Here is a 27,257-nt window from a genome sequence, read left to right as displayed (position 1 = left end):
CCTGTCAATTTGAATCCACCGCATGTTTGATGGATTTGCTGCCCTACACTGATCTGCATACAAATTGGTCTCCCTGCAAATGTCACGGGATATGTTGTCATCCCAAAAGAGTTTGAAAAAGTCGGAGGCTAGAACAGGCTCTCTGGCTAAAACCCAATCGCACACACCACTCAGAGCAGTAAAAGGAATAGCATGATTAGGGTTCACTTCATCGCAATCAAACGCCTCCCACACTAAGTCTTGACCAGCCACAATAATATCATTGTCAACACCTGAATCATCTGTATCGTCGGTCTCTGGCCAGGGATGGAGAACACCACTGTGTTGGCCACCTTACCGCGACCACGACCGCGACCACGTCCACGACCTCGTCCACGATTTGCAGCAGGCAATGCATTAGCACCAATGCCACGGCGACCTTCACGATTTTGACTGGTACGAGAGCCAGGTAACCATTCCTCATCAGTGCTAGTGTCAGCTTGGCTTTCTACACCCAGTGTTGTCATTGTCACCTCGATGAAATTCAGTGCCTTCGTTCTGGCTCTGAAAACAAAAACAAATGTTCAACTGATGATGATTGTTTTGTGGGAAGATAGAAATGGAGATGATAAATATTCATCATGTCTGGTACAATAAAATATCCCCAGGAAATATTGGTGACTTAGTATGTCACAGTGTTCATTCAAAACTGACATCATCGAGTTTTCCTCGACTAATAGCTTTTTTTCTAACTTTGGAATTCAGAAACTGCTCACACAAGAGTATACCAACCAAAGTAAAACTATGTTACTGAGTTTAGAAACACATGAGATGAACAGAAAACACACCTGTGAATAAACATCCAGGGTACTTGAAACTCTGCACACTTTCCTACTGCCACAGCCTCGAACACGGACGCGACCTCTTCTGCGACCACACTGGTAAACTCCCTGGCTAGTAGGTGGAAGGGCAGGCAATGCCTCTTGGGTCTGGAAATAATGATTGCTTGGTTATTTGATCAATCATCATAAATTAATAAATTATATTTGGCCTTGACCAGCTATGGAAATGAAAAACGGCTTCTGTGGAAAGCAAGCAATATTTTTCAAATAGTAACTAGGCCTGTAGGTCCTTGTCCACAGCCCATCAACAATGGACATCTCAGACACCAGCTAAAAGAGGTATAAATGTGCCACTCAATCAGCAAGCACTACAACTATAAATCACCTAAAATCAAGAAGATAATATAAACTAACCTGTTGAGCATCATGTAGTGCAACTTCATGTGAATGACAGGCCCTGCTGACATTCAGGCTACTTGAAGCTCGACCAGAACCTCCTCGTACTCTGACACGACCTCGATATTTGCTGGTAGCGGCCGTTTGAACACTAGAAGGAAACCACTCCTCGTCACCGTTACTGTGATCAGACTGGCTGTCACTGCTGTTTCGATTCTTGCTCAGAGCCTAAAAAAGAATGTTGACCGATTGTTACATGTGATCAAGGTGATTGTGATAAATAGTTCAAACGTGCCACTTCCCTAAGTGATAGTGAAACATACTTACCTGTGCTGGAGCATGTGAAGAAGGAGCATTACTGGCAGGCCTATGGTGACTATAAAAAGACTTGCACGACGCAACAGTATCCGGAGAGCCTCTTGGATTGCAACCACTAATACGAGGGTTCCTGTCTTCTTGACCAACGAGATCATGTTGACCGGGACCCTAATAATAAAAATAAGATTTATCAATTATGCAGCAATGTTAGGCATAGTACTTGGAGAAGGCATGTATCAACTATGCCATGATGCAGGCCAATTGGAATGGGCTGGGATAGGCAATGGCCTGGGAAATGTGGGATGAAAGGGCGACTAGCCTGCACATTAGTAACACAAGTACAGACACTGCTTGGGCCTAGCATGCATTTAGCACTAAGACAAGGTAAGCTTATCATCACCAGCGCCAAAGCACAGCTCTCAACACTGACAGCACAGTATCATGCAGCACAGGCATGTCATAGATAGAGCCCTAAGCTTACACCAGGGCCTCCCACACCTACACTTATGTTCAATAGAGGTAGACCAAGATGCGCCGTAGATGCATAGCCCTAGCACTATCTGCCCAAAACAATTTTTTGATCATAAAACAGCTGGTTGCTTACTTTCACATTCTTTCTTACTTTCACATACTTTCACGTTTGATTCATAGGCGCCGCCATCTTCGATTTAGACCGAGCTCACTCAACCATTGTCAACAAACATGTTGCCGGCACACAAGTGCATCATATCGTCATTTGTCCAGATTGTAAACAACCCAGAGTCGCGACATATTCAGATTGTTATCTGTAAGTGTAAACTAACCTGGTTTTGGGTCAGTAAATCATCTGCAGTGTACGAACGGAGTCACGGAATGCAGCTTCCTCATTTTTCGTTGACATTAGTCTCGCGCAACCAGGCAAGGTCATCCTCTTCAAGATCACTACCGTCTTCAAATTCGGTGTCAGAATATCTTCAGGGAGATCATCTAACAGATCTAAAGCCTCATTTACACCAAATCGACCACTCATTTAGACATTTTAGGTGTTGAACCATAAAATACTAAGTGAAACTTGTCCTCATGAGGTCAGCCACTGTCAACGTCCGCCATTGTTGTTGTGCGATTGTTTTTTTATTTTTCAATCAAAGATTCCAACCTTACCGTAAATAGTGACACCTATCAGAAATACAATAAATCAGTAGGTTATAGTATCTAAAGTTGGTTCTGAGCACGGCAGCACCAGCCAGTAAGGATTACAGGGTTAATTATTGATTTTTTAATTCATGCCACAAGGCGGTCGCTAGCAACCGCCTGGCGCACGAATGGGTTAAAACAAGAATTTTTATTTGGGGGTAGGTTCATTGGTTACTGGTTTACTCTCATTGTAATCAAATAGTTATTGGGTGAAGGCAAGAATTTCAAAAATTAACCTTTATTATGAAAACTAGTTATTAAGCAATTTTGATTGATATTGGCTGCAAAACTCTGTAAGTCCAAATGCGTTATTTTTGCATAACTCAGTAAGTCCAAAAAATCTGTGTTTGCAAAGCCTGGCAAGTCCATCACTGGAAAAATATGCATGAAAATGTAACAGAACACAACACAATAATACTCAAATCGGAGCAAGAATAATAAGCACAAGCATGCATGGCCTCCTAATAACTACATTGTACTATCCTAGTTATCGTCCTATTCATCGTCCTCGTCACTTTCCTCAAGATCCTGAGTGCCTTCCTGAACTCCGGCATCTGAGAGAGCATTCTCAGGTGGGTTGTACTGTGACCACTTTTTCCCTCTGTTCAATAGGGAGTGTTGGCAGAATTCCCCGCCGAGCTTATCTCCATACAACTGCAGTACCCTAGCCTCACTTATTTTGAATGACCTCTGACTTTTTATGAACGCTGCAGATTCTCCCTTGCCACTGCCACTGCTTCCCGTATTCATGAATAACACCATGTTTACTGAGAATTTCAACATACTCCTTTGGCAATAAGATGGTATCCTTCTTACAAATATCCTGTTCTATACGTCCAAACACTCTGTCGGCAGAAAAAAAAGTTAATGTTCTTGTTTTGCCCGTAACAAGAATCTGAGAATAAACGGAGGAGACGAGTTTGGTTGATCTCAGCACGTGCCACTGAACCAAGGTAATCACGCAGGGCCGATGCTATCACGTTGCTGTTTTTGGCGTTTTCATGTTCAAGCCTTGTGTACAGGTGGACATCCTCTCTCCGCTGGGGCCCACCTCTGCCATGGTGATGAACTATGCCAAAGACGTATAAGTACAGCTGCCGAGAATAGTATGTTTGTCCTATAGGTGACTTGGGTAGGACCAGATTCTCCATTACATCAAAACAGATAGTATAGCTGTCTTCGACCTCATTGAAAAGATTGTAGAACTGACGCGCACGGCAACGATGCAAGGTGTACATCAGAATTTTGTCTCGTTTTTCATCTGGAGTCAGATCGGGATCCCTTATTGCAATGCGGAACTTCACACATGTAGAACACACATCCGTAGATGGGTGACCGAAGGCAAGGTTAAAGTCATACACAAAAATGCTCCAGTATAAGGAGTAGGAACATTGGGCATGATTCTGTTCCCGGAACATCCGGTGCATCTTCGCAACATTCAAATCCGTAGGGAGATACTTTCTGCCAGATGCTGACCTACGTGCATAGTGGCTCGCTCTGCAGGTGAATGACTGAATATGGGCCTGAATGTGCTCCTTTTTCTCAGCATGTTCTTCAACTTTCCTGGCTCCACCACGATTTTCTGAGCGAAGAATCTCTGCACTAAGAATCTTTCCTATCTATCTAAATCTCACTTACCAAAGACATTTGACAATTGGCAGCAGAAATTGACTATTCTACAGCGAGCGTGTGCGTCATGTGACCTGCAGTTCATCAGTGATTGGCTTTCATGGACTTACGTGTTTCTGCACCAATATGGCAGTGGCGTTTACTGGGTTTTGCAAACAAACTGGGTTGAAGGTAGGCATTTACGATGGGACTCACGGGATTTTGCAACAATATGATTTGACTAACGTCTTCTACATGCCAAAAGCTGTACATTGGTACAGCTATCTCATTTTTCATAGGAATGGCCTTTACGGGGTTTTGCGCCTGAACCCCTCATTGGTGACATGCTCGAATACATGAAAACCTGGGACTATGTACGTGTTGTGAAGCGCCAAGAATTTTAGTTCCTTGAAAGCCACGCCGGTTCATCCAGAAATCCTGGGTTCGCCCAGGGATCGAACCCGGGCCCTATTGCGTGGTAGCCAGCAGTGTTAACCACTAGGCTATGAGGCTCCTCATGTCCACGGTTTGAATGTATCGAGCATTTCATCAAATTTACACATTCATAAGGCCCCATCCCAAAGACCACAGATGGAGTGACATCTGTAAATTTTGTCACAATAGACTGTTTAATGGAACTGAAGCTTTAGAAAGGCCACTCTTCTAGCTTCCAACATCCTTTACTCAAAGTTGTCCTCGTGTCCCCGGTTTGAATGTATCGAGCATGTTATCACACACACACAGTCATTCATTAGTGTAATCTTTAAATTGCGTCACCATTGTCTGTATAATGGCCACTGTTTTAAGTTCAGACATGCTCTACTCATCTAGGCCGAAATGTACATCAAAGTTGTCCTTAATCCCAGGTTTTGATGTATTCGTGCATGTCACCACATGCATATTCATTCCATGAGGGTTAACCGGCTGGACCAGCTATAGACTATGTACGTGTTGTGAAGAGCCAGGAATTTTAGTTCCTTGAAAGCCACGCCGGTTCATCCAGAAATACAATCCTGGGTTTTCCAGCACCCTAAGTGCAATCCCCTCCTCTCATTGCAGGAAGTATTGGGGAACATCATACGTTTTCTCGTATGATATGATAGAACAAGAGAAGGGATCTATCCAAATGGGTGGGTGGGTGGGGAAAGCACGTCCTTAATCTTCAGCTTACCGACAAGCTAATACAACGTAGTCACGAGTACAACATAGGACATGAGAATGTGAACATTTATTTAGTACAATCGAAGTGGGCATTTCATAATAGAAACATATAGAAATACACTCTTATCATACCGCAGACTAGGATTGGTAGGCTACAATTCCATCGCTTTTAACAAACATCTGAAGGATCTAAGCATCAAATGCCGGGGACAAATTTGTAGGTACGAACTTATTAAACATTTTCTCATAATTGCCGCCATCCAACACGGACTTGGACAACCTTCATGCCACCACCGCCGCATCCCTCACAGATTCTACCGTACTGTAATAAGGAGCTGATTTCTCAGAAAACCAACCCATATGGTTATTCATTTGATCTTGATCGTCCACAGCACCCGACAAGCCTAAAAATACTGCACAACCTGCTCTAAAGCTGTGTAATGTTTCACCCTCATAAACACCCAAAGTGACCAAATACTCACGAAAACGATCATACATGGAACTAAAGGAAACGTTCTGATCCGAAACCCTGCCAGACTGATCGACTATCCAGAAAAGGTAACCTGCAGATATATCCACCCCATGATCATTGCACCATCGAAAATAATGATCGAGTGCCTCCACCGGGCAAATCACCTTGTCATCACATCGCTTTACCACAAACCTATTGGCCTTTCCCCTGCCACCCCTAATGATTTTTGTCAATGTATGACAAAGGAGGAGGCCAGAGCCATCGGGTAACCGGCGAACTTCTTGTGCCGGAATAATAAACAAATCGGAAGCTCTATCACCCGCAAAAAACTGCAACTTGAAAAATGCCTGATCAATACGTATCTTTGTCTTAAGGAAATATCCGGCCTCGAAAGCGGATTATGAATATACTTCGACATGTGACGGATCTTATCTATAAATATAGGTTTTGCCTGCTTCGGCATTACATGTGATTTCGCTTGTTCAAGTGCAATTTGCTGAGAGTAATTAATAACCTAAGGTGCATGACTTGGGTTACCCGACGAGGTAGAGTGATTCCACAGCTTTCCCCTACCCACCTGTTGAAATATGTCAGACAGGCTCTGAATCATGTTTTTGACAGAGGTTGACGCAAAACGGGTAGGGCAAGAACATTTAGTGCCATCATGTGTGGCTAGTAACGGACACGTAAAATCATGCACCTTAGTTTTACCTTTGGTATCTTTCCATACTAAAAATTCACACACTTCTTGAAGGCCACATGTCACAATCGACGGTTTCGAGGGGAGTGAAGACAGAAATAACTCAAACGTATTCTTGATGGAATCCAATCCTTTCTTCCCGGCGCTGTTCCCAAAATGATTCTCTAGGTAATCTAATCTTTTCAAAATAGCATCCCTATTAACCGCGACCATAGCATGTTGGGGAACGGCCACCTGGAATCACGAGGCAAACGACAAGCGATGAGCAAATATTTTACACGGCACAACTACATCTGAAACAAAGCCGTGCTTTGAAGGAGTGAGTAACACCCCTTTATCACCCGTTTCTCCTACGAGCAGAGATGACTGTCTGTACATGATTAACAACGGTGCCCATACTGGTGTCGTGCCCTCATCAGGCAAGAGCATAGTACAATATTTCACCTCATTGTCAATTAACAGCTAAAACACAGGTACAATGAGCTGCTTTGGAGGGTATACATAATAAAGATAATCATTACTAAACGTATCGGCGAATACATTGACACCCGATGATTGCGGCAGAGGAAATGGAGTAGAGTGTTTCAAAGGAAGCCCAGCCGATGATTTCATCGCATTGCTGTCTAGCGCCATTAAATCAATGGAGTGTGGCCCATAACGCCCATGTTTCCGATGATAACGTAGTGTGGGAGAGATCAAGTGATCTTGATGGCGTATCCGCCGGATTATCTTTAGACCTTATGAAAGACAATTTTAATTCAACATTGTTTGTGAATATCAGCTGGAATATGTCCTTCATTATATTTACCAACTTGATATCTCTGCCACCCTGACTATGCCAGGCTTTTACCAATATCATACTATCTGTATACACATCAACTCGGTGATTAGCAATTGATGATTCTAAAGATTGGAGGGCGTTTCTCAACGCATGCGCCTCTTTTAAATGGATTGGGCGATGATCGCCAGATAATCAAAAATCCGAGATGCAGCACTGCTTTACATCCCCGGACAGAACTACCGCTCCATATTTGTAAAAAAGAAGCATCTGTTGCTAATAACACCTGTTTGTGGTATTCTGGTCGCCACTTAACATACCCATCCCAATCATCAACAAAAGGCCAATGTTCGACTTCCTCCCTCAACTGTTGCGATAAAGGAAAGAGGTTTTTTGTATTTTTTATGGCACTCGAAATGGCATTATTCATCTCATTAGTGTAGAGCCGAGCAGCAGGGACTACAAGCGACATGGAAATGCATTTACCTACAAGCCGCTGCAAAGTCCTGATATCTATCATTTTAGAAGCTAATATGTCTTCTCTTAGCTGCATAAATGATATTTTCTTGTCTACGGGCAAAATATATGCTTGTTTCTCTGAATCCACAATAAAACCTAAATGTCTCAATGCTAAATGGTCTCCTAGGTTACTTTTATGCAACGCAAATGTATAACCAAGACGAGTGAGCAACTCGAGAACTGAATACCTCATAATCTCAATTGACAATGTATGTTCAAATTTCAGCGGAAAATCTATCATCGATATATTGAGTTGTACGAATACCAAAACTCCTCATGTATGAAGTAGCAAGCATACCAATAGATTCCAAATGGTAACGTATTATACACCATTACCCACCCACCGAATTGGAGTCCGAAGCAAGTTTTACTATCTTGAGACAACAAAATATGGTCGTATCCGGACTTATCATCACAACTTATCATTCTCGCGTTATGCTGAACCAACCTATGAATATCACGCAGAGTTTCCAATTGAAAATAATTATCTTTGACCCATAGGTTAAGATAACGTTCATCGTGGCATAGGCGTGGCTTGGAGGGTTCCACTGTGAGAGGCATAACAATGCGTGGCATCTGGCAGTTATCCAGTTTACCTACAAGGCTAATCGATCCCATAGTTATTCTCTTTTCAAGCTCACACGCAATAAATGACGCGTGATCCCGACAATAGCATTAGGAAAATAGGCAGACGGCGGTGTTTCGGAGTCGTAAGCTTTCCCCTTAAACTTTCCTTTAAACGGCCGAAACATTTCCTGAACCCGAGACACCATTAACAAGCCATGCTCTTAGAGTATCGTTAGGTGGATTATCATCTAAACGAGATTGCATTAACTTCTCCCACTCATCAATTTGATTATGTAGGCCTCCAGCTACGAATGTATCAGGGTCCCGCAATGGCAATGTCTGAACGTTGAAACTAGAACCACCTTTTATTACACTTTCAAATCTGATAGCTGAGATTGGGGTTGAGGGTTGGATGTCCTTCCCATTCAATAATCTCCAACGTGGGGTCTTTTTCATACTATTTGCCGCCCGCAATGGGTTGAACTCAACTGATTTTTACCATAAGGTCTATAATTGCCGTAATTATAACCACTATTACCCCGAGGAATACTGATCGTGGAGCTGAGGGAAAAGACCTTGCAGTGGCGACTTCTTTTTACGTTTGCGGGTCACCTCATCACTATCGGAATCGCTGTCCGATTTCGCCCTCGAGGAGCGCTTATATTTCGCTCCTCCTCCTAATACTTGCAAAACAAATGTGGACAACTTCATTTTCCCCTGATGATTACGAGCTTGTCTGGCAAGCTGGTCGTAAACAGGCAACTTCGCATCTTGAGCTATTCTTGCGAGGTTTACCAAGTCATCCAATAATAACAATATCAAGGATTCGTTAGGTTTATTCTGTGACGCCACGCTTCGTACCTTTTCCTTGATGACTCTAACGGCCTCGCTCTTTGCCGACTGGGTATTGACATCCTGGTCCGTTGTAACCGAAGTAGGAGGGGTCAGAGCATCTTTCAGATTAGTCGTACTAGTTGCACTTGGTCCAGCCATCGGCTCCAGCATGTTGTATTATTTGATACGTATAATACAGCATGTTGTATTATTTGATACGTATTATTGTAAGTGATAAGGCACGTTGACAAACACGCTCTAAGATGTTACTTGCACAGGGTGTCGATCTATAGTTCCACTATTATTGCCCAATTCTCATTGGTTAATTAGGATCGCAAAAAATGCTCACTTACCAAATCCTGGCCCTTAAGTTGACCATTCTCATTCGCTAGAATAATTGCCGAGTGCACCAAGATCCTTAAATTTACGATGTTCATCTCTCTATCCGTTAATTCTAGAAAATCTTCGGACTCTTTTCGCTGTGATGTCTGTGAAGGCTTGGGCTAGGGCGTCCTGCGTCAGGTCCTCCAACCCTTTGTCTGGCTGTAACCTCGCCCACTCCTTGGGTACCTCTGTACTGGCCTTCACCTTTTTGACGAGTTGAATGACTATGTCCCGATCTTTCAAGGAGTGACGTCTTTTTAGTACTGGTGGCAATACCATTCTACTGCAATAAATACCGGAGTATAAGAACTTTTCTCGTACGGTGCCGCGAGACCCGCCCAGAAATCGAGCTCCAAACGGGAAAGTAGAACTTACCTGAATATAGTTTCGACGTTTGAGTGACTCTCTCTGTCTACCCGTCACCTTATATAACCTAGCTTCACAATGGTGTTTTAGAAAGTTTATGTGTAACTCTTACGCAATCGTCTGAAGGCCGTGGCAACCAAGTTGTTTTCTCAATAGCAGATTTCTGACGAGCGCACAAATGTGCCCGGCCCGATAACAGCTTCCCTGACCATGTTGTAATACCGACATCTACACAATGGATTTAATCCCGTGCCGTTCTGTACATTACGATTTTCTCTGTGGCACAGGTGTCAGATTAGTCTAACCAGCCTTATATACTTTAACACTAGCTAAGTATCGCGGTTGCTTTGTTGCTTTGTTGCAGTGTTAAAGTTTTTGAATACCGAGGCCAGCCTCTCTCCCTGCTGTAGAAATTATAAGGATACCGACACACTCTCAAATGCCGACGCCAATCATCCTACTAGCCATTTCCGGGAGCTATGATCCAACATCATGTACCATAACTACCGATACCAACCCAGACACTAAATATAAGCACCCCTGGTGCTACACTATTATTCACATATCAAAGCAATCCCACATGCTGTTACCAACAACAATCCTACATGTTGGACCTAAATCAACACAGATACCAGCAATCCTACATGCTGTACTCAAATCAGAAAGATACTAGCAATCCTACATGCTGTACTAAATCATAAAGATACTGCAGCAATCCTACATGCTGTACCCCAATCACAAAGTAATCCCACGTGCCTGCCACCCTCAAGCAGGTGAACTCAAGCCCCGGCCTGGCTATTCCAATATTCGCATAGTGTACACCGTAGTCCAATCGAGCTAACATCAAAACTAAGCAATAAAATACAAACTGGCTTTACAAAATAGATTCACTCAGAAAACACCGAGAAATAAACCATTATAAATCGGCAGTATTACCTACATTCTAAAAAACGCACGAGCGACATGAAAACGCGTCCTGTCGGCCATGCAACAAGCAAATCTATGGTTGACGTCATTCGTCACGTGGATTGTCACTTAGGGTGCTCCCAGGAATCGAACCCGGGCCCTATTGCGTGGTAGCCAGCAGTGGCTCTAGATGAGCTCATCCGCCCTGGGTGACTAGTCACCCACCTGAGACGGCACTGGCTTACAGGTTACCAGTGGCAGGTAGCTAACCTGACCTGACATTAAATCAAAGAATGATCTTCTATAAACATTGGAAGGATTTATGGTACAATAAATTAATCAAAATTAAAACGGAGTTTAAAATTAAAACAGAGTTTTCCATCTCCTAGACTAGTTGCCGGCCAAGGCTAAGGAGGCCAGTCTCCTCGGAGAACTTTCTCCACTGCCCAAGGTGACTAGTCACTTGTGTGTCAGGTCGCCTCGGTGTCTAGTTTCCACGAGGCTATGCTAGTGGAGAACTAGATGGCCGTTGGCTCTAGATGAGCTCATCCGCCCTGGGTGACAAGTCACCCACCTGAGACAGGTGGCACTGGCTTACAGGTTACCAGTGGCAGGTAGCTAACCTGACCTGACATTAAATCAAAGAATGATCTTCTATAAACATTGGAAGGAAGTAGGGATAAATTATATTTCAGATTTACTAAGACCAGACAAAACAGTGATACCTTTTGAATCACTGGGACTAAGAGCAACCGAATGGTTCAAATGGAGAGGGTTTATGGATGTTATTATAAATAAGATTTGGGGTTATAATTTTAACACTGATAACAATAATGTAAGATCTACGCAGAAACCGTAGAAGTCTAAGAGACAATCATGCCCAACGGTATAAATCAGCCTCAAGTGACTGATGCCTACCTGTAATCAGCTACAGGCGACCAATAGCGACATTAGGAGATCAACCGGACTGGTGAAACCAGTAGATCGCTTGGATTTATAAACTACGAAGGCATCTTAAAGCCTTTGACGCTATATTTCCATCAACCAAATTTCAGGTTGCGCAGCGTTATGTAACCTCTATGACGCATGTCCAGGTTATGTCCTAAATTTAGTATTTCTGGTTAAAACTAAAAGTATGGACTTTCATGTATCATGTTCAGATGTCTAAGATAAGTCAGACTTTTCTTTTCAACCTGTTTCAAGCCACATCAAAGTGCACGAACGTTCAGTTCCAAGTTAAGAAATAACATAGTGTAATCCCTATTGCCCCTTTAAGAGTCACTACAGTGTGGTGCTGCCACCTTCATGTCAACGGGTTAACAGTGTAATTGCTTCTTTTATCAAACTTGCATTGTTTACATCTGTCTTATTCAAGTGAACCGCACCCCAAATCCAGCAAAGGACAATACTTCCACATAATAGTCTGGTAAAACATACATCACATGCTACAATATAAGATGTTATATGATTGGCTCACTAAGGCAAAGGAGGCGGCGCCTGCAAGCACGTGGCTCAGGAAAAACATATTTATGGTACAATAAATTAATCAAAATTAATCAAAGAATGATCTTTTATAAACATTGGAAGGAAATTTATGGTACAATAAATTAATCAAAATTAAAATAGAGTTTAAAATTAAAACAGAGTTTTCCATCTCCTAGACTAGTTGCCGGCCAAGGCTAAGGAGGCCAGTCTCCCCCAGAGAACTTTCTCCACTGCCCAAGGTGACTAGTCACTTGTGTGTCAGGTCGCCTCAGTGTCTAGTTTCCACGAGGCTATGCTATGCTATGCGGCGCCTGCAAGCACGTGGCTCAGGAAAAACATATTTATGGTACAATAAATTAATCAAAATTAATCAAAGAATGATCTTTTATAAACATTGGAAGGAAATTTATGGTACAATAAATTAATCAAAATTAAAATAGAGTTTAAAATTAAAACAGAGTTTTCCATCTCCTAAACTAGTTGCCGGCCAAGGCCAAGGAGGCCAGTCTCCCCCGGAGAACTTTCTCCACTGCCCAAGGTGACTAGTCACTTGTGTGTCAGGTCGCCTCGGTGTCTAGTTTCCACGAGGCTATGCTAGTGGAGAACTAGATGGCATTGGCTCTAGATGAGCTCATCCGCCCTGGGTGATTAGTCAACCACCTGAGACAGGTGGCACTGGCTTACAGGTTACCAGTGGCAGGTAGCTAACCTGACCTGACATTAAATCAAAGAATGATCTTCTATAAACATTGGAAGGAAATTTATGGTACAATAAATTAATCAAAATTAAAACAGAGTTTAAAATTAAAACAGAGTTTTCCATCTCCTAGACTAGTTGCCGGCCAAGGCTAAGGAGGCCAGTCTCCCCCGGAGAACTTTCTCCACTGCCCAAGGTGACTAGTCACTTGTGTGTCAGGTCGCCTGGGTGTCTAGTTTCCACGAGGCTATGCCAGTGGAGAACTAGATGGCCGTTGGCTCTAGATGAGCTCATCCGCCCTGGGTGACAAGTCACCCACCTGAGACAGGTGGCACTGGCTTACAGGTTACCAGTGGCAGGTAGCTAACCTGACCTGACATTAAATCAAAGAATGATCTTCTATAAACATTGGAAGGATTTATAGTACAATAAATTAATCAAAATTAATCAAAGAATGATCTTTTATAAACATTGGAAGGAAGTAGGGATAAATTATATTTCAGATTTACTAAGACCAGACAAAACAGCGATACCTTTTGAATCACTGGGACTAAAAGCAACCGAATGGTTCAAATGGAGAGGGTTTATGGATGTTATTATAAATAAGATTTGGGGTTATAATTTTAACACTGATAACAATAATGTAAGATCTACGCAGAAACCGTAGAAGTCTAAGAGACAATCATGGTATAATCACGGTATAAATCAGCCTCAAGTGACTGATGCCTACCTGTAATCAGCTACAGGCGACCAATAGCGACATTAGGAGATCAACCGGACTGGTGAAACCAGTAGATCGCTTGGATTTATAAACTGCGAAGGCATCTTAAAGCCTTTGACGCTATATTTCCATCAACCAAATTTCAGTTGCCGGCCAAATTTCAGTTGCCGGCCAAGGCCAAGGAGGCCAGTCTCCCCCGGAGAACTTTCTCCACTGCCCAAGGTGACTAGTCACTTGTGTGTCAGGTCGCCTCGGTGTCTAGTTTCCACGAGGCTATGCTAGTGGAGAACTAGATGGCCATTGGCTCTAGATGAGCTCATCCGCCCTGGGTGATTAGTCAACCACCTGAGACAGGTGGCACTGGCTTACAGGTTACCAGTGGCAGGTAGCTAACCTGACCTGACATTAAATCAAAGAATGATCTTCTATAAACATTGGAAGGAAATTTATGGTACAATAAATTAATCAAAATTAAAACAGAGTTTAAAATTAAAACAGAGTTTTCCATCTCCTAGACTAGTTGCCGGCCAAGGCTAAGGAGGCCAGTCTCCCCCGGAGAACTTTCTCCACTGCCCAAGGTGACTAGTCACTTGTGTGTCAGGTCGCCTGGGTGTCTAGTTTCCACGAGGCTATGCCAGTGGAGAACTAGATGGCCATTGGCTCTAGATGAGCTCATCCGCCCTGGGTGACAAGTCACCCACCTGAGACAGGTGGCACTGGCTTACAGGTTACCAGTGGCAGGTAGCTAACCTGACCTGACATTAAATCAAAGAATGATCTTCTATAAACATTGGAAGGATTTATGGTACAATAAATTAATCAAAATTAATCAAAGAATGATCTTTTATAAACATTGGAAGGAAGTAGGGATAAATTATATTTCAGATTTACTAAGACCAGACAAAACAGCGATACCTTTTGAATCACTGGGACTAAAAGCAACCGAATGGTTCAAATGGAGAGGGTTTATGGATGTTATTATAAATAAGATTTGGGGTTATAATTTTAACACTGATAACAATAATGTAAGATCTACGCAGAAACCGTAGAAGTCTAAGAGACAATCATGGTATAATCACGGTATAAATCAGCCTCAAGTGACTGATGCCTACCTGTAATCAGCTACAGGCGACCAATAGCGACATTAGGAGATCAACCGGACTGGTGAAACCAGTAGATCGCTTGGATTTATAAACTGCGAAGGCATCTTAAAGCCTTTGACGCTATATTTCCATCAACCAAATTTCAGGTTGCGCAGCGTTATGTAACCTCTATGACGCATGTCCAGGTTATGTCCTAAATTTAGTATTTCTGGTTAAAACTAAAAGTATGGACTTTCATGTATCATGTTCAGATGTCTAAGATAAGTCAGACTTTTCTTTTCAACCTGTTTCAAGCCACATCAAAGTGCACGAACGTTCAGTTCCAAGTTAAGAAATAACATAGTGTAATCCCTATTGCCCCTTTAAGAGTCACTACAGTGTGGTGCTGCCACCCTCATGTCAACGGGTTAACAGTGTAATTGCTTCTTTCATCAAACTTACATTGTTTACATCTGTCTTATTCAAGTGAACCGTACCCCCAATCCAGCAAAGGACAATACTTCAACATAATAGTCTGGTAAAACATACATCACATGCTACAATATAAGATGTTATATGATTGGCTCACTAAGGCAAAGGAGGCGGCGCCTGCAAGCACGTGGCTCAGGAAAAACATATTTATGGTACAATAAATTAATCAAAATTAATCAAAGAATGATCTTTTACAAACATTGGAAGGAAATTTATGGTACAATAAATTAATCAAAATTAAAATAGAGTTTAAAATTAAAACAGAGTTTTCCATCTCCTAGACTAGTTGCCGGCAAAGGCTAAGGAGGCCAGCCTCCCCCAGAGAACTTTCTCCACTGCCCTAGGTGACTAGTCACTTGTGTGTCAGGTCGCCTCAGTGTCTTGTTTCCACGAGGCTATGCTAGTGGAGAACTAGATGGCCGTTGGCTCTAGATGAGCTTATCCGCCCTGGGTGACTAGTCAACCACCTGAGACAGGTGGCACTGGCTTACAGGTTACCAGTGGCAGGTAGCTAACCTGAAATTAAAACAGAGTTTTCCATCTCCTAGACTAGTTGCCGGCCAAGGCTAAGGAGGCCAGTCTCCTCGGAGAACTTTCTCCACTGCCCAAGGTGACTAGTCACTTGTGTGTCTGGTCGCCTCTGTGTCTAGTTTCCACGAGGCTATGCTAGTGGAGAACTAGATGGCCGTTGGCTCTAGATGAGCTCATCCGCCCTGGGTGACTAGTCAACCACCTGAGACAGGTGGCACTGGCTTACAGGTTACCAGTGGCAGGTAGCTAACCTGACCTGACATTAAATCAAAGAATGATCTTCTATAAACATTGGAAGGATTTATGGTACAATAAATTAATCAAAATTAAAACAGAGTTTAAAATTAAAACAGAGTTTTCCCTCTCCTAGACTAGTTGCCGGCCAAGGCTGAGGAGGCCAGTCTCCCCCAGAGAACTTTCTCCACTGCCCAAGGTGACTAGTCACTTGTGTGTCAGGTCGCCTCGGTGTCTAGTTTCCACGAGGCTATGCTAGTGGAGAACTAGATGGCCGTTCGCTCTAGATGAGCTTATCCGCCCTGGGTGACTAGTCAACCACCTGAGACAGGTAGCACTGGCTTACAGGTTACCAGTGGCAGGTAGCTAACCTAAAATTAAAACAGAGTTTTCCATCTCCTAGACTAGTTGCCAGCCAAGGCTAAGGAGGCCAGTCTCCCCCGGAGAACTTTCTCCACTGCCCAAGGTGACTAGTCACTTGTGTGTCAGGTCGCCTCGGTGTCTAGTTTCCACGAGGCTATGCTAGTGGAGAACTAGATGGCCATTGGCTCTAGATGAGCTCATCCGCCCTGGGTGACTAGTCAACCACCTGGACAGGTGGCACTGGCTTACAGGTTACCAGTGGCAGGTAGCTAACCTAAAATTAAAACAGAGTTTTCCATCTCCTAGACTAGTTGCCGGCCAAGGCTAAGGAGGCCAGTCTCCTCGGAGAACTTTCTCCACTGCCCAAGGTGACTAGTCACTTGTGTGTCAGGTCGCCTCGGTGTCTAGTTTCCACGAGGCTATGCTAGTGGAGAACTAGATGGCCGTTGGCTCTAGATGAGCTCATCCGCCCTGGGTGACTAGTCACCCACCTGTGACAGGTGGCACTGGCTTACAGGTTACCAGTGGCAGGTAGCTAACCTGACCTGACATTAAATCAAAGAATGATCTTCTATAAACATTGAAAGGAAATTTATGGTACAATAAATTAATCAAAATTAAAACAGAGTTTAAAATTAAAACAGAGTTTTCAATCTCCTAGACTAGTTGCCGGCCAAGGCTAAGGAGGCCAGTCTCCCCCGGAGAACTTTCTCCACTGCCCAAGGTGACTAGTCACTTGTGTGTCAGGTCGCCTGGGTGTCTAGTTTCCACGAGGCTATGCCAGTGGAGAACTAGATGGCCGTTGGCTCTAGATGAGCTCATCCGCCCTGGGTGACAAGTCACCCACCTGAGACAGGTGGCACTGGCTTACAGGTTACCAGTGGCAGGTAGCTAACCTGACCTGACATTAAATCAAAGAATGATCTTCTATAAACATTGGAAGGATTTATGGTACAATAAATTAATCAAAATTAATCAAAGAATGATCTTTTATAAACATTGGAAGGAAGTAGTGATAAATTATATTTCAGATTTACTAAGACCAGACAAAACAGCGATACCTTTTGAATCACTGGGACTAAAAGCAACCGAATGGTTCAAATGGAGAGGGTTTATGGATGTTATTATAAATAAGATTTGGGGTTATAATTTTAACACTGATAACAATAATGTAAGATCTACGCAGAAACCGTAGAAGTCTAAGAGACAATCATGCCCAACGGTATAAATCAGCCTCAAGTGACTGATGCCTACCTGTAATCAGCTACAGGTGACCAATAGCGACATTAGGAGATCAACCGGACTGGTGAAACCAGTAGATCGCTTGGATTTATAAACTGCGGAGGCATCTTAAAGCCTTTGACGCTATATTTCCATCAACCAAATTTCAGGTTGCGCAGCGTTATGTAACCTCTATGACGCATGTCCAGGTTATGTCCTAAATTTAGTATTTCTGGTTAAAACTAAAAGTATGGACTTTCATGTATCATGTTCAGATGTCTAAGATAAGTCAGACTTTTCTTTTCAACCTGTTTCAAGCCACATCAAAGTGCACGAACGTTCAGTTCCAAGTTAAGAAATAACATAGTGTAATCCCTATTGCCCCTTTAAGAGTCACTACAGTGTGGTGCTGCCACCTTCATGTCAACGGGTTAACAGTGTAATTGCTTCTTTTATCAAACTTGCATTGTTTACATCTGTCTTATTCAAGTGAACCGTACCCCCAATCCAGCAAAGGACAATACTTCCACATAATAGTCTGGTAAAACATACATCACATGCTACAATATAAGATGTTATATGATTGGCTCACTAAGGCAAAGGAGGCGGCGCCTGCAAGCACGTGGCTCAGGAAAAACATATTTATGGTACAATAAATTAATCAAAATTAATCAAAGAATGATCTTTTATAAACATTGGAAGGAAATTTATGGTACAATAAATTAATCAAAATTAAAATAGAGTTTAAAATTAAAACAGAGTTTTCCATCTCCTAGACTAGTTGCCGGCCAAGGCTAAGGAGGCCAGTCTCCCCCAGAGAACTTTCTCCACTGCCCAAGGTGACTAGTCACTTGTGTGTCAGGTCGCCTCAGTGTCTAGTTTCCACGAGGCTATGCTAGTGGAGAACTAGATGGCTGTTGGCTCTAGATGAGCTTATCCGCCCTGGGTGACTAGTCAACCACCTGAGACAGGTGGCACTGGCTTACAGGTTACCAGTGGCAGGTAGCTAACCTGACCTGACATTAAATCAAAGAATGATCTTCTATAAACATTGGAAGGAAATTTATGGTACAATAAATTAATCAAAATTAAAACAGAGTTTAAAATTAAAACAGAGTTTTCCATCTCCTAGACTAGTTGCCGGCCAAGGCTAAGGAGGCCAGTCTCCCCCGGAGAACTTTCTCCACTGCCCAAGGTGACTAGTCACTTGTGTGTCAGGTCGCCTGGGTGTCTAGTTTCCACGAGGCTATGCCAGTGGAGAACTAGATGGCCGTTGGCTCTAGATGAGCTCATCCGCCCTGGGTGACAAGTCACCCACCTGAGACAGGTGGCACTGGCTTACAGGTTACCAGTGGCAGGTAGCTAACCTGACCTGACATTAAATCAAAGAATGATCTTCTATAAACATTGGAAGGATTTATAGTACAATAAATTAATCAAAATTAATCAAAGAATGATCTTTTATAAACATTGGAAGGAAGTAGGGATAAATTATATTTCAGATTTACTAAGACCAGACAAAACAGCGATACCTTTTGAATCACTGGGACTAAAAGCAACCGAATGGTTCAAATGGAGAGGGTTTATGGATGTTATTATAAATAAGATTTGGGGTTATAATTTTAACACTGATAACAATAATGTAAGATCTACGCAGAAACCGTAGAAGTCTAAGAGACAATCATGGTATAATCACGGTATAAATCAGCCTCAAGTGACTGATGCCTACCTGTAATCAGCTACAGGCGACCAATAGCGACATTAGGAGATCAACCGGACTGGTGAAACCAGTAGATCGCTTGGATTTATAAACTGCGAAGGCATCTTAAAGCCTTTGACGCTATATTTCCATCAACCAAATTTCAGTTGCCGGCCAAATTTCAGTTGCCGGCCAAGGCCAAGGAGGCCAGTCTCCCCCGGAGAACTTTCTCCACTGCCCAAGGTGACTAGTCACTTGTGTGTCAGGTCGCCTCGGTGTCTAGTTTCCACGAGGCTATGCTAGTGGAGAACTAGATGGCCATTGGCTCTAGATGAGCTCATCCGCCCTGGGTGATTAGTCAACCACCTGAGACAGGTGGCACTGGCTTACAGGTTACCAGTGGCAGGTAGCTAACCTGACCTGACATTAAATCAAAGAATGATCTTCTATAAACATTGGAAGGAAATTTATGGTACAATAAATTAATCAAAATTAAAACAGAGTTTAAAATTAAAACAGAGTTTTCCATCTCCTAGACTAGTTGCCGGCCAAGGCTAAGGAGGCCAGTCTCCCCCGGAGAACTTTCTCCACTGCCCAAGGTGACTAGTCACTTGTGTGTCAGGTCGCCTGGGTGTCTAGTTTCCACGAGGCTATGCCAGTGGAGAACTAGATGGCCATTGGCTCTAGATGAGCTCATCCGCCCTGGGTGACAAGTCACCCACCTGAGACAGGTGGCACTGGCTTACAGGTTACCAGTGGCAGGTAGCTAACCTGACCTGACATTAAATCAAAGAATGATCTTCTATAAACATTGGAAGGATTTATGGTACAATAAATTAATCAAAATTAATCAAAGAATGATCTTTTATAAACATTGGAAGGAAGTAGGGATAAATTATATTTCAGATTTACTAAGACCAGACAAAACAGCGATACCTTTTGAATCACTGGGACTAAAAGCAACCGAATGGTTCAAATGGAGAGGGTTTATGGATGTTATTATAAATAAGATTTGGGGTTATAATTTTAACACTGATAACAATAATGTAAGATCTACGCAGAAACCGTAGAAGTCTAAGAGACAATCATGGTATAATCACGGTATAAATCAGCCTCAAGTGACTGATGCCTACCTGTAATCAGCTACAGGCGACCAATAGCGACATTAGGAGATCAACCGGACTGGTGAAACCAGTAGATCGCTTGGATTTATAAACTGCGAAGGCATCTTAAAGCCTTTGACGCTATATTTCCATCAACCAAATTTCAGGTTGCGCAGCGTTATGTAACCTCTATGACGCATGTCCAGGTTATGTCCTAAATTTAGTATTTCTGGTTAAAACTAAAAGTATGGACTTTCATGTATCATGTTCAGATGTCTAAGATAAGTCAGACTTTTCTTTTCAACCTGTTTCAAGCCACATCAAAGTGCACGAACGTTCAGTTCCAAGTTAAGAAATAACATAGTGTAATCCCTATTGCCCCTTTAAGAGTCACTACAGTGTGGTGCTGCCACCTTCATGTCAACGGGTTAACAGTGTAATTGCTTCTTTCATCAAACTTACATTGTTTACATCTGTCTTATTCAAGTGAACCGTACCCCCAATCCAGCAAAGGACAATACTTCAACATAATAGTCTGGTAAAACATACATCACATGCTACAATATAAGATGTTATATGATTGGCTCACTAAGGCAAAGGAGGCGGCGCCTGCAAGCACGTGGCTCAGGAAAAACATATTTATGGTACAATAAATTAATCAAAATTAATCAAAGAATGATCTTTTACAAACATTGGAAGGAAATTTATGGTACAATAAATTAATCAAAATTAAAATAGAGTTTAAAATTAAAACAGAGTTTTCCATCTCCTAGACTAGTTGCCGGCAAAGGCTAAGGAGGCCAGCCTCCCCCAGAGAACTTTCTCCACTGCCCTAGGTGACTAGTCACTTGTGTGTCAGGTCGCCTCAGTGTCTAGTTTCCACGAGGCTATGCTAGTGGAGAACTAGATGGCCGTTCGCTCTAGATGAGCTTATCCGCCCTGGGTGACTAGTCAACCACCTGAGACAGGTGGCACTGGCTTACAGGTTACCAGTGGCAGGTAGCTAACCTGAAATTAAAACAGAGTTTTCCATCTCCTAGACTAGTTGCCGGCCAAGGCTAAGGAGGCCAGTCTCCTCGGAGAACTTTCTCCACTGCCCAAGGTGACTAGTCACTTGTGTGTCAGGTCGCCTCGGTGTCTAGTTTCCACGAGGCTATGCTAGTGGAGAACTAGATGGCCGTTGGCTCTAGATGAGCTTATCCGCCCTGGGTGACTAGTCAACCACCTGAGACAGGTGGCACTGGCTTACAGGTTACCAGTGGCAGGTAGCTAACCTGAAATTAAAACAGAGTTTTCCATCTCCTAGACTAGTTGCCGGCCAAGGCTAAGGAGGCCAGTCTCCTCGGAGAACTTTCTCCACTGCCCAAGGTGACTAGTCACTTGTGTGTCAGGTCGCCTCTGTGTCTAGTTTCCACGAGGCTATGCTAGTGGAGAACTAGATGGCCGTTGGCTCTAGATGAGCTCATCCGCCCTGGGTGACTAGTCACCCACCTGTGACAGGTGGCACTGGCTTACAAGTTACCGGTGGCAGGTAGCTATCCTGACCTGACATTAAATCAAAGAATGATCTTCTATAAACATTGGAAGGAAATTTATGGTACAATAAATTAATCAAAATTAAAACAGAGTTTAAAATTAAAACAGAGTTTTCCATCTCCTAGACTAGTTGAGGAGGCCAGTCTGAGGAGGCCAGTCTCCCCCGGAGAACTTTCTCCACTGCCCAAGGTGACTAGTCACTAGTGTGTCAGGTCGCCTGGGTGTCTAGTTTCCACGAGGCTATGCCAGTGGAGAACTAGATGGCCGTTGGCTCTAGATGAGCTCATCCGCCCTGGGTGACTAGTCACCCACCTGAGACAGGTGGCACTGGCTTACAGGTTACCAGTGGCAGGTAGCTAACCTGACCTGACATTAAATCAAAGAATGATCTTCTATAAACATTGGAAGGATTTATGGTACAATAAATTAATCAAAATTAAAACAGAGTTTAAAATTAAAACAGAGTTTTCCATCTCCTAGACTAGTTGCCGGCCAAGGCTAAGGAGGCCAGTCTCCTCGGAGAACTTTCTCCACTGCCCAAGGTGACTAGTCACTTGTGTGTCAGGTCGCCTCGGTGTCTAGTTTCCACGAGGCTATGCTAGTGGAGAACTAGATGGCCGTTGGCTCTAGATGAGCTCATCCGCCCTGGGTGACAAGTCACCCACCTGAGACAGGTGGCACTGGCTTACAGGTTACCAGTGGCAGGTAGCTAACCTGACCTGACATTAAATCAAAGAATGATCTTCTATAAACATTGGAAGGATTTATGGTACAATAAATTAATCAAAATTAATCAAAGAATGATCTTTTATAAACATTGGAAGGAAGTAGGGATAAATTATATTTCAGATTTACTAAGACCAGACAAAACAGTGATACCTTTTGAATCACTGGGACTAAGAGCAACCGAATGGTTCAAATGGAGAGGGTTTATGGATGTTATTATAAATAAGATTTGGGGTTATAATTTTAACACTGATAACAATAATGTAAGATCTACGCAGAAACCGTAGAAGTCTAAGAGACAATCATGCCCAACGGTATAAATCAGCCTCAAGTGACTGATGCCTACCTGTAATCAGCTACAGGCGACCAATAGCGACATTAGGAGATCAACCGGACTGGTGAAACCAGTAGATCGCTTGGATTTATAAACTGCGAAGGCATCTTAAAGCCTTTGACGCTATATTTCCATCAACCAAATTTCAGGTTGCGCAGCGTTATGTAACCTCTATGACGCATGTCCAGGTTATGTCCTAAATTTAGTATTTCTGGTTAAAACTAAAAGTATGGACTTTCATGTATCATGTTCAGATGTCTAAGATAAGTCAGACTTTTCTTTTCAACCTGTTTCAAGCCACATCAAAGTGCACGAACGTTCAGTTCCAAGTTAAGAAATAACATAGTGTAATCCCTATTGCCCCTTTAAGAGTCACTACAGTGTGGTGCTGCCACCTTCATGTCAACGGGTTAACAGTGTAATTGCTTCTTTTATCAAACTTGCATTGTTTACATCTGTCTTATTCAAGTGAACCGCACCCCAAATCCAGCAAAGGACAATACTTCCACATAATAGTCTGGTAAAACATACATCACATGCTACAATATAAGATGTTATATGATTGGCTCACTAAGGCAAAGGAGGCGGTGCCTGCAAGCACGTGGCTCAGGAAAAACATATTTATGGTACAATAAATTAATCAAAATTAATCAAAGAATGATCTTTTATAAACATTGGAAGGAAATTTATGGTACAATAAATTAATCAAAATTAAAATAGAGTTTAAAATTAAAACAGAGTTTTCCATCTCCTAGACTAGTTGCCGGCCAAGGCTAAGGAGGCCAGTCTCCCCCAGAGAACTTTCTCCACTGCCCAAGGTGACTAGTCACTTGTGTGTCAGGTCGCCTCAGTGTCTAGTTTCCACGAGGCTATGCTATGCTATGCGGCGCCTGCAAGCACGTGGCACAGGAAAAACATATTTATGGTACAATAAATTAATCAAAATTAATCAAAGAATGATCTTTTATAAACATTGGAAGGAAATTTATGGTACAATAAATTAATCAAAATTAAAATAAAGTTTAAAATTAAAACAGAGTTTTCCATCTCCTAGACTAGTTGCCGGCCAAGGCTAAGGAGGCCAGTCTCCCCCGGAGAACTATCTCCACTGCCCAAGGTGACTAGTCACTTGTGTGTCAGGTCGCCTCGGTGTCTAGTTTCCGCGAGGCTATGCTAGTGGAGAACTAGATGGCCATTGGCTCTAGATGAGCTCATCCGCCCTGGGTGACTAGTCAACCACCTGAGACAGGTGGCACTGGCTTACAGGTTACCAGTGGCAGGTAGCTAACCTGACCTGACATTAAATCAAAGAATGATCTTCTATAAACATTGGAAGGAAATTTATGGTACAATAAATTAATCAAAATTAAAACAGAGTTTAAAATTAAAACAGAGTTTTCCATCTCCTAGACTAGTTGCCGGCCAAGGCTAAGGAGGCCAGTCTCCCCCGGAGAACTTTCTCCACTGCCCAAGGTGACTAGTCACTTGTGTGTCAGGTCGCCTGGGTGTCTAGTTTCCACGAGGCTATGCCAGTGGAGAACTAGATGGCCGTTGGCTCTAGATGAGCTCATCCGCCCTGGGTGACAAGTCACCCACCTGAGACAGGTGGCACTGGCTTACAGGTTACCAGTGGCAGGTAGCTAACCTGACCTGACATTAAATCAAAGAATGATCTTCTATAAACATTGGAAGGATTTATGGTACAATAAATTAATCAAAATTAATCAAAGAATGATCTTTTATAAACATTGGAAGGAAGTAGGGATAAATTATATTTCAGATTTACTAAGACCAGACAAAACAGCGATACCTTTTGAATCACTGGGACTAAAAGCAACCGAATGGTTCAAATGGAGAGGGTTTATGGATGTTATTATAAATAAGATTTGGGGTTATAATTTTAACACTGATAACAATAATGTAAGATCTACGCAGAAACCGTAGAAGTCTAAGAGACAATCATGGTATAATCACGGTATAAATCAGCCTCAAGTGACTGATGCCTACCTGTAATCAGCTACAGGCGACCAATAGCGACATTAGGAGATCAACCGGACTGGTGAAACCAGTAGATCGCTTGGATTTATAAACTGCGAAGGCATCTTAAAGCCTTTGACGCTATATTTCCATCAACCAAATTTCAGGTTGCGCAGCGTTATGTAACCTCTATGACGCATGTCCAGGTTATGTCCTAAATTTAGTATTTCTGGTTAAAACTAAAAGTATGGACTTTCATGTATCATGTTCAGATGTCTAAGATAAGTCAGACTTTTCTTTTCAACCTGTTTCAAGCCACATCAAAGTGCACGAACGTTCAGTTCCAAGTTAAGAAATAACATAGTGTAATCCCTATTGCCCCTTTAAGAGTCACTACAGTGTGGTGCTGCCACCTTCATGTCAACGGGTTAACAGTGTAATTGCTTCTTTTATCAAACTTACATTGTTTACATCTGTCTTATTCAAGTGAACCGTACCCCCAATCCAGCAAAGGACAATACTTCCACATAATAGTCTGGTAAAACATACATCACATGCTACAATATAAGATGTTATATGATTGGCTCACTAAGGCAAAGGAGGCGGCGCCTGCAAGCACGTGGCTCAGGAAAAACATATTTATGGTACAATAAATTAATCAAAATTAATCAAAGAATGATCTTTTACAAACATTGGAAGGAAATTTATGGTACAATAAATTAATCAAAATTAAAATAGAGTTTAAAATTAAAACAGAGTTTTCCATCTCCTAGACTAGTTGCCGGCAAAGGCTAAGGAGGCCAGTCTCCCCCAGAGAACTTTCTCCACTGCCCAAGGTGACTAGTCACTTGTGTGTCAGGTCGCCTCAGTGTCTTGTTTCCACGAGGCTATGCTAGTGGAGAACTAGATGGCCGTTGGCTCTAGATGAGCTTATCCGCCCTGGGTGACTAGTCAACCACCTGAGACAGGTGGCACTGGCTTACAGGTTACCAGTGGCAGGTAGCTAACCTGAAATTAAAACAGAGTTTTCCATCTCCTAGACTAGTTGCCGGCCAAGGCTAAGGAGGCCAGTCTCCTCGGAGAACTTTCTCCACTGCCCAAGGTGACTAGTCACTTGTGTGTCAGGTCGCCTCGGTGTCTAGTTTCCACGAGGCTATGCTAGTGGAGAACTAGATGGCCGTTGGCTCTAGATGAGCTTATCCGCCCTGGGTGACTAGTCAACCACCTGAGACAGGTGGCACTGGCTTACAGGTTACCAGTGGCAGGTAGCTAACCTGAAATTAAAACAGAGTTTTCCATCTCCTAGACAAGTTGCCGGCCAAGGCTAAGGAGGCCAGTCTCCTCGGAGAACTTTCTCCACTGCCCAAGGTGACTAGTCACTTGTGTGTCAGGTCGCCTCTGTGTCTAGTTTCCACGAGGCTATGCTAGTGGAGAACTAGATGGCCGTTGGCTCTAGATGAGCTCATCCGCCCTGGGTGACTAGTCACCCACCTGTGACAGGTGGCACTGGCTTACAGGTTACCGGTGGCAGGTAGCTAACCTGACCTGACATTAAATCAAAGAATGATCTTCTATAAACATTGGAAGGAAATTTATGGTACAATAAATTAATCAAAATTAAAACAGAGTTTAAAATTAAAACAGAGTTTTCCATCTCCAAGACTAGTTGCCGGCCAAGGCTGAGGAGGCCAGTCTCCCCCGGAGAACTTTCTCCACTGCCCAAGGTGACTAGTCACTAGTGTGTCAGGTCGTCTGGGTGTCTAGTTTCCACGAGGCTATGCCAGTGGAGAACTAGATGGCCGTTGGCTCTAGATGAGCTCATCCGCCCTGGGTGACTAGTCACCCACCTGAGACAGGTGGCACTGGCTTACAGGTTACCAGTGGCAGGTAGCTAACCTGACCTGACAATAAATCAAAGAATGATCTTCTATAAACATTGGAAGGATTTATGGTACAATAAATTAATCAAAATTAAAACAGAGTTTAAAATTAAAACAGAGTTTTCCCTCTCCTAGACTAGTTGCCGGCCAAGGCTGAGGAGGCCAGTCTCCCC

At 42.9% G+C, this 27,257-nt stretch overlaps 1 protein-coding gene across 1 annotated transcript; it reads right to left on the bottom strand.

Moving 5' to 3' along the window:
* Positions 1–232: 232 nt before the first annotated feature.
* Positions 233–2,614, bottom strand: LOC135502541 (uncharacterized). Its single transcript, XM_064795485.1, has 5 exons — positions 2,339–2,614; positions 1,545–1,703; positions 1,236–1,445; positions 828–968; positions 233–543 (listed from the first exon to the last, which is right to left on the bottom strand). The coding sequence occupies exons 3-5, from the start codon at positions 1,286–1,288 to the stop codon at positions 234–236; spliced, it is 504 nt and encodes a 167-aa protein (XP_064651555.1). The 5' UTR covers positions 1,289–1,445; positions 1,545–1,703; positions 2,339–2,614; the 3' UTR covers position 233.
* Between the last annotated feature and the right edge of the window lie 24,643 nt (positions 2,615–27,257).

This window comes from Lineus longissimus, chromosome 18 (assembly GCF_910592395.1).
Source record: "Lineus longissimus chromosome 18, tnLinLong1.2, whole genome shotgun sequence".
NCBI classification, from domain to species: domain Eukaryota; kingdom Metazoa; phylum Nemertea; class Pilidiophora; order Heteronemertea; family Lineidae; genus Lineus; species Lineus longissimus.
This window is presented reverse-complemented; position numbering and strand designations above follow the sequence as displayed.